General features: G+C 39.0%; 1 protein-coding gene across 8 annotated transcripts in view; it reads left to right on the top strand.

Moving 5' to 3' along the window:
• The window catches only part of tenm3 (teneurin transmembrane protein 3), a 289,016-nt gene that overhangs the window by 265,682 nt on the left and 10,049 nt on the right, over positions 1-13,285 (top strand). For 6 of the 8 annotated variants that reach the window (XM_059554325.1, XM_059554320.1, XM_059554322.1 and 3 more), the window contains 4 exons: positions 3,801-4,050; positions 6,167-6,187; positions 9,185-9,417; positions 9,926-10,080. In XM_059554325.1, the coding sequence (XP_059410308.1) occupies positions 3,801-4,050; positions 6,167-6,187; positions 9,185-9,417; positions 9,926-10,080 (659 nt within the window). The remainder of the gene's footprint in view (positions 1-3,800; positions 4,051-6,166; positions 6,188-9,184; positions 9,418-9,925; positions 10,081-13,285) is intronic. The other 2 variants (XM_059554321.1, XM_059554327.1) reach the window with 1 other exon arrangement.

A 13,285-nucleotide genomic window follows, 5' to 3' on the forward strand; every position in this document is an offset into this window, starting at 1 on the left:
ATACCTGTATTTGAGTTATTATTACTTAATCAAGACAACCCAACTGCAGTTTGATTTATTTTACTTGGAATTCACAAAAAAAAAAAAAAGATTTACGAAAATAAATAAAACTGGAGTTATCTGTTTTTGCAAATGAACTCTTCAAATGAGCTGTGTATTTTCATGCTGCAGACTATACTAAAACCAGTTGAGTCAAGTCTCTCCAGTGCATAGTGCTATTTGTTTGTCACACAAGTTCCTGCTGATAATGTCCATGAATAATCCAGCACATCCCACATCGTGAGCCGTTCTCAATTTGGGGCCCGACGTGATCTGTATATGTCTAATTGAAGACATTCATAGTTGTGCATATCCGCTCGCATTTCCAAGCCCTCATACGGCAGATCAAACAGGTGTGGTGTGGGTTTCATTACTGTAATGTGACAATCTTTGTGCGAGTTGTGTATTTTCATGCTTTGCACTATATTGGAAACAGTTGAGTCAAGTCTCTTCACTATATAGTGCTATTTGTGTGGCATACAAGTTGCTGCCGATGTAGAGCATTCCAAATCGAACACTTCTGAGGTTCCATGACAGTTCTGATGTAGGCAACGTAGCAGCTTGGTTTTGCAGTACAACTTCTCGCTCTCCTTCTGGGCGGAGGGCTTGTGCTGAGAAGGCAGTAGGAAGTTAGTGGAGTTCACAGTTGACAGGAGACTTGTGGTGGACTCTAATTTGAGGACTCACAGTGGATGACAGCGGTTTGTGGTGGCACATGTTATTTCTGCTCCGTCCATGAATCGCTTGTCTCTCCCTGATGCCCTCTGTCTCCATTCTCTCTCTGTCTTGTTTGCTTTCTCTATGGGAACCGAGAGCCAGCAACACCATTAAATTCAGCTTGCTGTATGAAATTCTGAGACCTAGCTTAGCAGGTGTCTTTTCTCATCAGCTATATGTGCTGGTTCTTGCCATTTAATGTGATTTGTGTGCTTCTGCTAAGAATATGAATGTGAATGTAAACTCTGCCTGACAATGGGAGTATAGAATATTTTATCTTTTTTCTTTTCGCTTTCATGTGTGTCTGGACAGATATTTTGAGTTTCTTGTGGGGTAGTGCAGCTTGTATTTAACGATTCCCTGGTTTCTGTTTGCTAAATGAACAGTTTTACTGTAGTGCTGTTACATTTATGCAGTATTGACCTGCTCAAATGAATGGAGAAAACATGCTGAAGCAACATGCGCTTTCAACACACTTTACATTTCAAAACTGGTTGTTAAAATGTAATGTTTCTTCCATCGTGAAAGCAGGTAGCTATTCAATAGCTTGTAAATTCCTTATTGACCATAGGTGCACATTTATTACAATTTCAAAGGCTTGCTGACTCGTATTTTTAAAATACGATAATTTTACATAGACTTAACTATTTGGAAGGTATTTTTATTAGAACCTATTAGTGGAGAGTTAGACGTCAACAAAGAGACATGCTCATTTACCAAATGTGAATGTGCCAGTGAGCACATCAGCGCTGATGCTTGTCTTCCCTCCTTCAACATTTTGCAATTCCCTTTCATAAATCATGAAGATATTTTTGTCTATAAATGCATGCTTTAGTGATGGTTCCTGCTGACCCTCCTCTCCTGGTGCCCCCTTGATCCTAACCAGCATTAAAAAAAGATCAAAAAACTTTCAAACCTTTTTTTTCCACTCTGTGAAAAGACCCCCTGTGTTCTACTTATTGCTAACCTGAGGTTTGATCTTTCCTGCCCATTACAGGCTTTAGTCACCGTGTTTCTCAAAAAAGTTGACAAGAACTTTTGTAAGCTTTTTCTGGAAGTGATTTTAAAATTTCCCAGTGCGTTTAACAGTTGTTGAAATATTTGAGGGCATGTTTTCTCCTCTTTTAACTTAATATTTTTTTGTAACTGTCATTGCTTATTGTCATTTACCAGTTAACAGATTTGTATCTTGTGTATGTATACGATTCCAGCCTATCATAAAACAAAAGAAAAATATCTGTGAACAGTTCTAGTAATGCTGCTGTCGGAGGAACAAGGTAAGTGCATAAGGGAAATGATGGGGCAGTGGTGGGGTTTAGTCAGTCTGGTGTTGCTATTAGTGCACCATTAAAATATGTCCTGAGGGAGAATTTTAAAGCACAACATCGACGATCAAATCCAAACCTTGGGCCAAGCGAGCTCATCACACAGGCCAAACCTACACCTTGTGGCAGTTTAACAGTGTTTAACATACGCGAATTATCAGAAACACTTTCATACATGCTTTTCCCCCTCAAATACACGACCTTGCAGGCACGCAAATTCACAATTGCTCTGGTTATAGGATTAACCGGGGTGTATTACCTGGATTCAGAATGGAAGAGGTGCAGTCACAGATAGAAAAGCAGGAAATAACTTTAGTCACGATGGGTAGTGACTTGTTCAAGCACAGTTTGGTGAGAGTTAGTCTTAACTGGCTTTTATTTAACATTAATAATGGTATACCTGTTTTCACAGGCAAATATTCTCAGAATAAAAGCTTAAAACAAGTTTTCAAAAGTCTGAAAAGAGTCCACAGCAATTTGTGAAATCATTTTAACAGTGTGTGAGGGGATGAGTATTAGTTTTTCATTTGGAACTAATACAAGGGAACAAAAACAAAAACAAAAATATATTGATGTAGTTTTTATTTTTTTAAACTTACTGTGATGCACCCAACAGTCATTTCATCATGTGATTCGATTAATCGATTTGCTTAAGTCGCCAGTGCCATATAATCATTCTGGCAGCATGTGTTTGGGCTGTTTATTGATTCTGAACTTCTGCCAGATTGCCCCCTTTTCTCACTGCTGAATATATTAGCACTTGAAGTATCAGAATGCTACATTACTATTTGCCAGACGGTTCTGTGAACCAGTTTGAAAAAAACAACAACACCCTTTGATAGCATTACATTAAGGTGAAAAACATCTGAGAATAAAATATTCAAAATGCAAAATGTAATTACTGTTTAAGAAATGCTAATACGCAAGATATGAAGCAGTTCTTTATTCCTAATTGTTCATAATATCCATTTGATACGTTTCCTTGTTTATTTCTGCCTAATTTATTTAAGAAGATAAAAATAGTAATTTAATATCCTATTTAGCCAAAGGTATAGATAAAGAGGTAGAATAATAAATGAACTAAAAAGATCTCTTGTTGTGCACAGGATTTATAGGTTATTATAACAGTAATGAGATGCTGCATAGATAAACTGTCCTCTCATTCACTAAACGGGTATCGCTGATTAAATTTTCATGGCTCGTTCTTTATCTTTTGATAATTGTTTGATTGGTTTGGTATGGTCTAATGATTTGAGATTCAGGCTGATAACTGAAAGGTTGTAGGTTCAATCCCTGAACTATCACATTTCTGGCCTTGAGCGCAGTTTATCCTCAGGTTGCTAAAGGGGGTATTGTCAGGTTAACACACACAAACCATCATGTCTGTGTTTGCAGTTTTCCAGACAGGCTGTCAGTGAATGTTTTGTCTGTGTTGGTCTGTATACATAATAATGCATATATACAGAGCAACACGTCTGGAACGTTCCAAACACAGACGTTTGAACTTACTCATCCAGTCATATTAGAGTACTGGATCTTACTGTTGACTATTGTATATCAAACACATAAATGAACATTACATCATCAGAATTACTGTTATGGATATTCATTAGATCATGCTATTCATTTTTAATTTGCCTCTTCATCTTTCAAATTCAGCTCCGTGATGATATACTATACAGTTGCTCACCCACACGACCCTCTCTTCCTGTCCCGCAGGCATCCTCTACAAAGGCAACGGTGAGAACGTCTTCATCTCCCAGCAGCCTCCGGTGATCAGCACCATTATGGGTAATGGGCGCAGGCGCAGTATCTCCTGCCCCAGCTGTAATGGCCAGGCTGATGGCAACAAACTGTTGGCTCCAGTGGCCCTCGCATGTGGATCTGATGGCAGTCTGTTCGTCGGTGACTTTAACTACATAAGACGCATCTTTCCCTCTGGAAACGTTACTAGTGTTATGGAGCTGAGGTAGGAAACGCAAGCTAGTACATTAAAAAAGAATATAATGTAGCCTTTGTGCTAATGATATGAACACTGCATGTTGTTAGACTGTAATATGGGGCACTCAGCCCAGTGTAAGTCTCATGTGGTCTGAGAAGAACATGCTGACAGTTACAGAGTTCCCGTTTGATGAGGGTGACTCATTACTGGTGTTGTCGCCCCCTTAAGCCAAGAAGAAATGCATATTCCCATACCTCGCTTTTTTATGATACACCACAAGCCTTCTGTTGAGCTCGTCCAGCCCACATCAAAGGCTGTGTGTGTGCGCGCATCTATGTGTGTTTATTTACTGAGCTCAGAGAAATAACAGTGTTTATCTCTCAGAGTTTTTCTGCCAACTAAACAAAGTTGTTTTAGTTTCTTTAAAGAAATTAATCAGAGATTTTTAATATAGCCGTAAAGCTTATAATTGATTCAAAGTATGTTTGTTCTTTCATTGAAATGTAATTGTATTTTGTTGGTTGCAGGGCATTTTATATGCCACCAGATCTATTGTGGTTTAATTTCAATTTCAGCTGACGTTCAAAAACTCAAATCTCATCATTTAGGAGTTTGAATACAACTCTTGGCAGCACAAAGTGAATATATATAAATAAATAAAAAATGCTGTTTGAATCTCTAAATGCAAGCTAAAATGTACTTAAAATATAGTTATTTGTATGTCCAAGTTGTTATTTTTGATCAAATTAAACCCAACAGCCAAAGTCTCCACTCACTTTCAGTGTATGGAAAATAAAAGTCTGCACATAATATAAAATTAATTCCTTTTAAATTCCACATAGGATACAAACACATTCAGATTTGGAGTGACATGAGGGTTAGTAAATGATGCCATTTTCTTTTTAACAGGAAAATATCTCCAAAAAGCTGTCTAATGTTCCATTTCTATAATAGTTTTGAGTGTTTGGTATGCGTTTAAAAAAGAAGCAGTGTTGATCTTGATTTAATAATCTAAACTATCTGAAATATTCAAAGTATATTCCCTCCTGTCTGTGATCACAGTGTGTCTATAATCTAAACACCATGAATTGCAGAGCTGATACATTACAAGCATGAGGTGAACAGATGTGCCCTTTTCTTTCTAACCTCGAGACCTGTCATTTCCTTTCCTTAGATCTAGAATGGGCTCACACATCCACAGAGAAAGAGACGCGTATATATTCTTTCAAAGTGCTCTCAGGGTTCCTCTATATGAAATCAGAGCCGTGTCTCGGGTCTTTTATAGACTCTCACTGAAATGATCATAAATTCTTCCCTCACACTCGGCTGGGCCTAGAGGGCCCTTCATGTCACTCTCCACTCTCCTGGAGCACCTCATTTAGCCATTGCGGTGATACATGACCGCTACCCCTTATCTCCTCTCTTTCCTTATCTCTTGTTCCTTTCTCTTTTGTCCTAAATCATCTGTCTCGTCCTTTTAGCCGCCTCTCATTTTCCATCTCATGTTTTCCCTGCCTCTGTCTTTCTATCATTGACACATACTGTATTTTTAACCTTATCTTATCATCTTCCGTTACTTCCATCTGCCCTCAACTTGATACCCGCGTAAAAATCTCTCAAATGTGTGCTCACACGAGGTCTCTATAAATGGCCCAGCACTTAACAGGTTTCAGTATCATCTTTGTGTGTCTGCTGCTCCTGTAAATTAAATTCCTTCATTAAAGCCGTAAAACACATGGATGAAGCAAATGAAATGGTGGTCCTCTGTGTGACATATTCACAGCGTGGCTTCTGTGCGGCTAAAGGCAATGTTTAAGGAATTGCTTTTCATTGTCTGGGACACAATCAATTTGCTATTATGGGCAAGTTAACCTCAGCATGTGCTGTGAGCTCATACTGCTCTTCAGTTCCCAGGTGGAAAATTCAAACATCCAACTCCGTTTAAGAAACAAGACAAAGTACAGCTAACAGGCCCGTCTTGCTCTATTATTTCCTGTCTATGTGTTAGAAGTAGAGATTAATAAATGCACACCTATTTTTTTTCCCTTTCTTGACAAGATTTATGTGCTTCTGCTGTTTTACTCTCTCTGCTTTTTCTTATCGCTCTTATTTCTGCTCTTTTTCTTTCCTCTGCTACCCTAAGAAATAAAGATTTCAGACATAGGTAAGCCATTCCAACTCTCTCACAGATGCACAGCCCCTTTCAGTCTGGTTGCAGGCCATTCTTTATACAAGTGTTTGTCTCTCCATAAGTGTTGTGACATGCTATCAGAAGTAAACAAATGTTGTTTATTGGCGTACCAGTGACATTGTGATATTTCTTAGTTTGTTTGATTTTCTTGGTATTATTTAATTCACATACTTAATTTGCTTTAAAACTCATTGCCCGAGTCTCTAATACATTGAGGTCTGAAAGTCTAAGACCACTAGATTTTTTGTTTGTTTTTAAATAATATCTGCATAACAGTTTAAGTGAAACTTAAAAATTTGTCATACACTCTAGCTGCATGACTTCAACATGTTTGTGTAAAACCTGATCATGTGAACCAGCATCATTTTAAAAGCTTCCAAAAAGCATTCCATCTGTACAATGGAAGGAAATCTGAACTTTTATATAAATACAATACAAAAAAAACACAAACAAATGCTGGTGCGGTTCAGGCTCCCAGAAAAATGACGACTCAGATGATCAGTTTTTAAATCAATTGCCTTTTATATCCAAGGTTTTCAATGTGGTCTTAGACGTTAGGCTTCACTATATATTTAGGAGATCTTCAGATGTTTTTGTTGATGGCGCAGGAATGAAGTAGATCCCTTGGAAACACTACTGTACAGGTTATGACAACAGATCTGAATTCCTGACAAAATCGTTAGAATAATTAAACATAATGGCTATCATTTTTCTTCAAACACAATCTTAGTATGTCAGTGGTTTATAAATCAACATCACAGATCCCATGGGGAAGTTCCCAACACAATGAGAAATTCCTTTCAGCTCTTTTGTCTGGCTCTGTGAAATCTCTTTCTCCACTGTTGTGGATATAAGGGTAGCTTAGCTGAGGCATTTATGTAGAACTCAAATAAAACATTTTCTTTTAATGTGGCATACTACATAAACCAGAAAGACAAAAGATACCTCATGTAGCTTAGAAAGAACTAGTTTGTTTTTAGAAGTTCGTCTGCGCTTTGATTCTGGGGCCAAATCGGTCAGAAAAGACTTAAGTAAAATACACAGACGTCCATTTTAGCTTACACTAGTGCAGACCTGTTTTCTCAGGAAGGATTCAGGACAAAAACCTCTCCTGACAGGTCTTCAGTACTTGAGTTAACTGCTCCAAATGTCTCCGCCCTGGACAAGCAGGAGTTCCTGATAAACACTGCAAATAGGCCCTCATCATCCCACACATGTTTGTATAGTTCCAGTTGAGGGGCGATGTACAGAGCGCAGTAGATGTTGATATCCTACATTAAGTTCTTTTCTAAACCTCTGTAGGGTTTAATCGCAGACGTATGGAGCTCATGAATGGAAATAAATGTGAGTAATTTGAAGTGGGCGAGCCAAAGCCATTAGAGCCTGTTGAATAAATTTGCAACCAGGGATAAATTTAGGAATCCCATGGACATCCTAACCATTCCTCTCCATCTCCTACTGAATCATTAAAAATGGAATTAGAGGCCAACTTCGCTATATGGTTGCACCGTGTGTGAGCAAAAAGGTTGAGTTTAAGTAATTAAATGGGCGTATTTTTAGACGCATCAATTTTTTCGCTAACATTTCTCAATGCTTTTGAGAAACAAAAATCAGCCCATTAAGCATTAATGACTCTGAATTAATAAGTGCTAAGAGTTATTAATTCACAACCACTGTTGCTGGCTGGTGAAAATTACAAGCCACCTAATGGCTAGCCTTTGTCTTCATCTTGTCCCAGATGTCTCGGCCCATCTGTATGTGTCATCAAGGCATGCCCATATACCCTAATGCTCCACAGAGCCTCATAAACTTCGGAGATTATCGACCTCAAACCTCAGTGTCCTTAAACTAAGCCAACTCTAAGCCGCTTCACCCCCAGAACTCACATTTATTTCCATTTGGCACAGCAAAAATGTTTTATGCTATATTAGTTTAAACTGGTTTGATCTTTATTTACTCTAAGTGTGATGTGGTGTCTGTGCCACATAGCAACAGTAACTAACATCATCCTGAGACCTTCTTAGCCCCTTGTCTGTGTTGGTGGAAGCATGCTGACTCAAATTATGAACATTATAATTAGCACATGTGAAAGCTTTATAGATCTACTTTTATATTGCTTTTCATTTCTTTTCTGTAAACACAATCTCTGCTCTAAAACATAATGAGCTTCATTGCAGAGGTACCTTAGGTGACCTTCACATCGGGAGCATGCTTATGATGCCTTAAAATCCTACCTCCGTAGACAGCTCACTAGGTCTTGGCATAGGGCAAATAACTAATAACTAAAAAAGGTTCAATTTAAGCATGGAACCCCTTTATCACACAGATCATATAAGTTCAGGAGCCAACACCTTTTTTAAAATATATATTAAAGTAAGCAGATTGTTTCTGTGCAAACAGATGCTTCAGCTACATTTGTTTTAAAACATATATATCGAAAATGGCCTGCCCATCAGCCAGCCCTCTTGCAAGGTGTCTGCACACTATTCTTAGACCTTAGTTACTTCTAATTGAAACACTGCAAACAGATACATCACTTCATATTGCTCGCTGGCTTTTTCCTCTGTCGTAGGGGTGCGGGTGGGAAGTGCAAATGATTGAAAGGATGTGACAGTTTGGTGGGCATCATTATGGTTGTGTCAGACGATAGTGATTTCCAGTCATAATGCATTAGGTTCACCCTGACAGAGTGCTCAACTCCTTTCCCCTCTAACCGGCTGGGCCAAACAAGTACATTCACTTAAGCAATAAACACAATAGCTAGTGATCACTTAATACACATCTGTAGGCCTTTAACTTATGACTACAATAGTTTTCAGTCATCTCTGTTCAGTTATTCAGTGCTTTAAACATTGCTTATTCACCCATTCATTTGTTGCTGTATCTGTTTGTTTATAATTCACTGTTATTGTGTGCTAATACTATACTGCTCTTTTTGTAATTGTGGAATTTCTACCTTTGTCCTGTTAGCAACAATCCTGCACATAGATACTACCTAGCAACAGACCCAATGACAGGTCAGCTGTATGTTTCGGACACCAACTCACGACGGATCTTCAGGCCTAAAGCCCTGACGGGAACCAAAGAGCTGCTGCAGAACGCAGAGGTTGTGGCAGGGACTGGAGAGCAGTGTTTGCCGTTTGATGAGGCTCGATGTGGGGATGGAGGCAAGGCCACTGAGGCGCTACTGCTGGGACCCAAAGGTAAAGAGACTGAATGCCGCTCATCAATATGGACACTAGCTGAACACGACACACTTCTGTTCTCTCACACACACACACACAAATAGCATAAAAACTCTTTTTGCTATTAAAGTAATATGGGTTTAGTTAAACTTATCAATACAGTAAGCCAGCTATTAAGTAGTCCACAGAGACCCATACATTTCTGTGAGAGAACTAGAGAGGTCTGTGATCCTCACTGGATCGGAGTGCCAGAAGGTTCAGTTCCTTTCCTCTTGGTTTTAGCTCTGACTAGATTAAAAAAAAAACAGCTTCCTGAATATTACTTGCACTCGACATCACTCTTAGCTCAGGAATAATTCACCACCCAAAAGCACATTGTGAATTATTCACCAAGTGCTGCATTTTCAGTGACCTGGAAACCACAGGGGCAAGCGTGACATGTGTACCAGTCGTGTTTCGACTGTTTGCAGGTGCAGTGTGTGTGTCTATTTGCAGCTGTCACATCTGCCCCCTCTCTAAATTACAGGCATTGCTGTGGATAAGAATGGGTTCATCTACTTTGTGGATGGTACCATGATCAGAAAAGTAGACCGGAATGGCATCATCTCAACACTGCTGGGGTCTAATGACCTCACATCCGCACGTCCTCTGACCTGTGATACCAGCATGCATATCGGACAGGTATACATTCATACTCACCTGCTCTATCACGGTTTAACGCACTTCAAGCTTAATTTTAAATTTGTCTATTTTTGCTGCCACAAACAAAAAGCTGCAACACTGCTAACCTGAATGTAGTATGATTTATGGAGTTGAATTCAGTCCAGTTATGCCACTGGGCTAAAACTAAATATTAGAGGGCAGAAAGGCTAAACTTCGATTTATTTCAGAATGTAATCTGTGATTCTCAGTACAAAGATTCAGCTGTGTTTATTACTGAAGTGGTGTTAGGATGAGTGGCCTTGTTTCAATGATAAAAGCAAAGGCTGGAAAAGGGCTGCCCTCAACTACAAGATTTTTCTGGTTGACTAGTAGTGATTCATTTTAAGCATTAGTCGCATTTTGATTAATAAACCATATAAATCATAATAATGAGCCTTTAATTGCTTACATAGCCTAAAAAGCACTCAAGTACACGCAAAAAAGGCTTGCCACAGCACACCGGCAAATATAATAATTATGAATGTGTTAGGGAAAATAGCAAGTACACTTCATTAACGTTTTAATAATTTATTAATACACTAGTGCTTTTTGTTTTCGGTTCAAGACATGAAGTCGGCGACACTGACTCGTCATCTTCGCAGTATGCGCCTGTATACATGTTTCATATGGATTACATAATATGAGAATATTTGTTTTCTATTTGAATTGGTTCATTTAAAAGTTTCACTCTCTATAGATACATTTTTATGTTTTTAATAAGGAAAGAATACACAGAGTTTCAAAGTGATGCACTCAAGTTCACAGAGTTCGAGACAGCAGAAAGCACATCCTGTTTGCTTTAATAATTTTACAAAAGCACGTTTTGTTGTTATTCTGAGTGCACACGGATAAACGTAGAGTCTTTAAAGATACGAAAGATGCATTACTCTTAACTGTAATACCAAAAATGACCAAATATTTTAAGAGCAAATGATAACAGTAGCCCAACTGCGATGTTCAGCGTCCACAATCCGCACAAACATGTGAAAAGAGCACTTTTTTCCAGGCTAACATTAGATTGAGCAGCAAAGTAAAGTTGCTTTAATGTTAGGTTAGTGTATGTTCTGCCCAATGTACTATATTAGCACACAGACCAGCAGTTAAAGATTTGTCTGTCACAGACTGTGTGATTTGCGACTAATAAAATTTTGGTCAACAAGCCAATTCTCGTCGACTAACAGTTAGTTGACTATTAGGGGGCAGCCCTAGACTATTGAAACTGTTGCCTCATTTGAACTGAAAGGCACAATTGTTTTACATGTTGTCCCTAATCGAGTTTTTCAAATAAGATTTGTGAAATTAATTATTAAAAAATGCAATATTATTCTTTTTACATTTTAATATTACTTTTTTTTGTTTTATGATAATTATTAAACAATTTTACTATCAGAGGAGCCCTATAAGTTTACTATTTAAAAGGCCACAACACAGAGCTCCAGAGCTTGCAGACTTCATGCTGATTAGTTTGTTTTTCCAGCCAACTACTTATTGTAGACTGCACTAAGACCTACTATCTATCCACTAACCTCAAAACATACTTTAAGGCCCAAATCAGGAACAAAAAGACTGAGCTCAGCCCTTTGTGGTAGCCTCCACCCAAACGAAAGCCAGAGAAACTTCCTTGAAGACCTGGAGCTCCCCCCTCTGGCTGCTCTCCCTCTGGTGCTAAATGCATCTAATCACCTGAGCTCAGAGAGAAAACATATCATCTGTTAAAATTTGTCCATTAGAAACAAAGAAAATAATAGTGCAAAAGATGATGAACATGGGATGAAGACTGCAGGCAAATCAGTAGGCTTATAAACGCTCTTTTATTGTACATGGACCTGCATCTTTATTATGACGTGGGTCTTTTGCTTGAAAAGGGTTGATATGCAGTGTTTAGTAAACTTTCTCATCCACATTCTAAGGCAAAATCTATCCCTCCCCACTTTCTTTCTGTTTTCTGGTCTCCCCACCAACCCCATTTGTCTCTGTCTAAGTGATGGAGGTTGGGGATGAGACATAAGGCTGTTGTCTGACATACCCCTTGGGTCCAGGCTCAGTGAAGCTCAATGAGGTATGGACAGACCCAGACACTTGGTGTCAGACTCACAATTACCCAAACGTTTGCTCTTGCGAGTCATCGATGTGCATCATTAAGGATATATACAGCTCAACCTACACAACTGTCACCTCCCTCAGTAAGGCCGATAGGGACAGCAGAAAATAACTCAAGTGCTCTTCAAGGAAATCTTAGGTTCACTCAGGGTTTTAAAATGTTCAGTCTAAATCAAGTTCATCCCCTGAGCATATAAAAGTACTCTGTCTGCTTCTGAGGCTACCAAGTTGGCCTTCTGCATATCAGGTGGTGACCTGAGAGTTGATAAAACATTTTAGGTGGCATGTTGTGGAGCCCCCAAGTAAAATCTGTTTGCCCTGAGTAAAATCTGGTCTTGAGTTCATCCATTATGCAGAAGGTGGAATCACAGACGGGCCATGGCTGAGCAGAGAAAGCTTTTATCCACAGGAGCTGCTGCAGTTCAGAAACATTACGCTTTAATGTGGTGCTCTTCAAAGACGCTTAACCTGCCTGTGTGGCCAGGGTGCAGGTTCAGAGCAGGAAGTGAACAAATGAGAACAACTGAAGACACCTGGTCTAGGAATGTCCCAGTCATGCCATATAAGTTGATTTCATTGAGAATAAGTCTCAATGAATCCACTCAAAGCTTTAGGAACAGGCTGACAATTATATTGTCAGCATGTCTTTGCAAAAGCAAGTTATAGATTATGCCATTGCATAACTTTCCCCCACTGGCACTTGGCAGCATTATTGAAGTTGTCGAGACTGTGAAGAAATATTGAAACCGGATAATTCAGACAGACAAGACAATGCATGATCAAGAGAAAAATTATTATGCTTTCTCGGTATAAACGATGTCTGAAAGACAGTGTGTGCTAGGGAAAAAAAATATTTTTATTAATAGACGTCTAGACAAGACTGTCCTTCCAAGCCATCTTTAAAAGTCTGGTCGAGGCATGTCCTCCATGTGGACAGTGTTGTTCTTGGTGGGCTTTTCTTTGCCAGACAGTTGTTCCCTGTAGGCGCTGAGGAATTGCATCCCGTTGCAAAACAAATGACCCAGCGACAGGCAAATCGAATGAACTAGAGGCACCCAATGTATTAAGCCTCCAAAGTAACGGA

The sequence above is a fragment of the Carassius carassius genome, chromosome 7 (assembly GCF_963082965.1).
Source record: "Carassius carassius chromosome 7, fCarCar2.1, whole genome shotgun sequence".
NCBI classification, from domain to species: domain Eukaryota; kingdom Metazoa; phylum Chordata; class Actinopteri; order Cypriniformes; family Cyprinidae; genus Carassius; species Carassius carassius.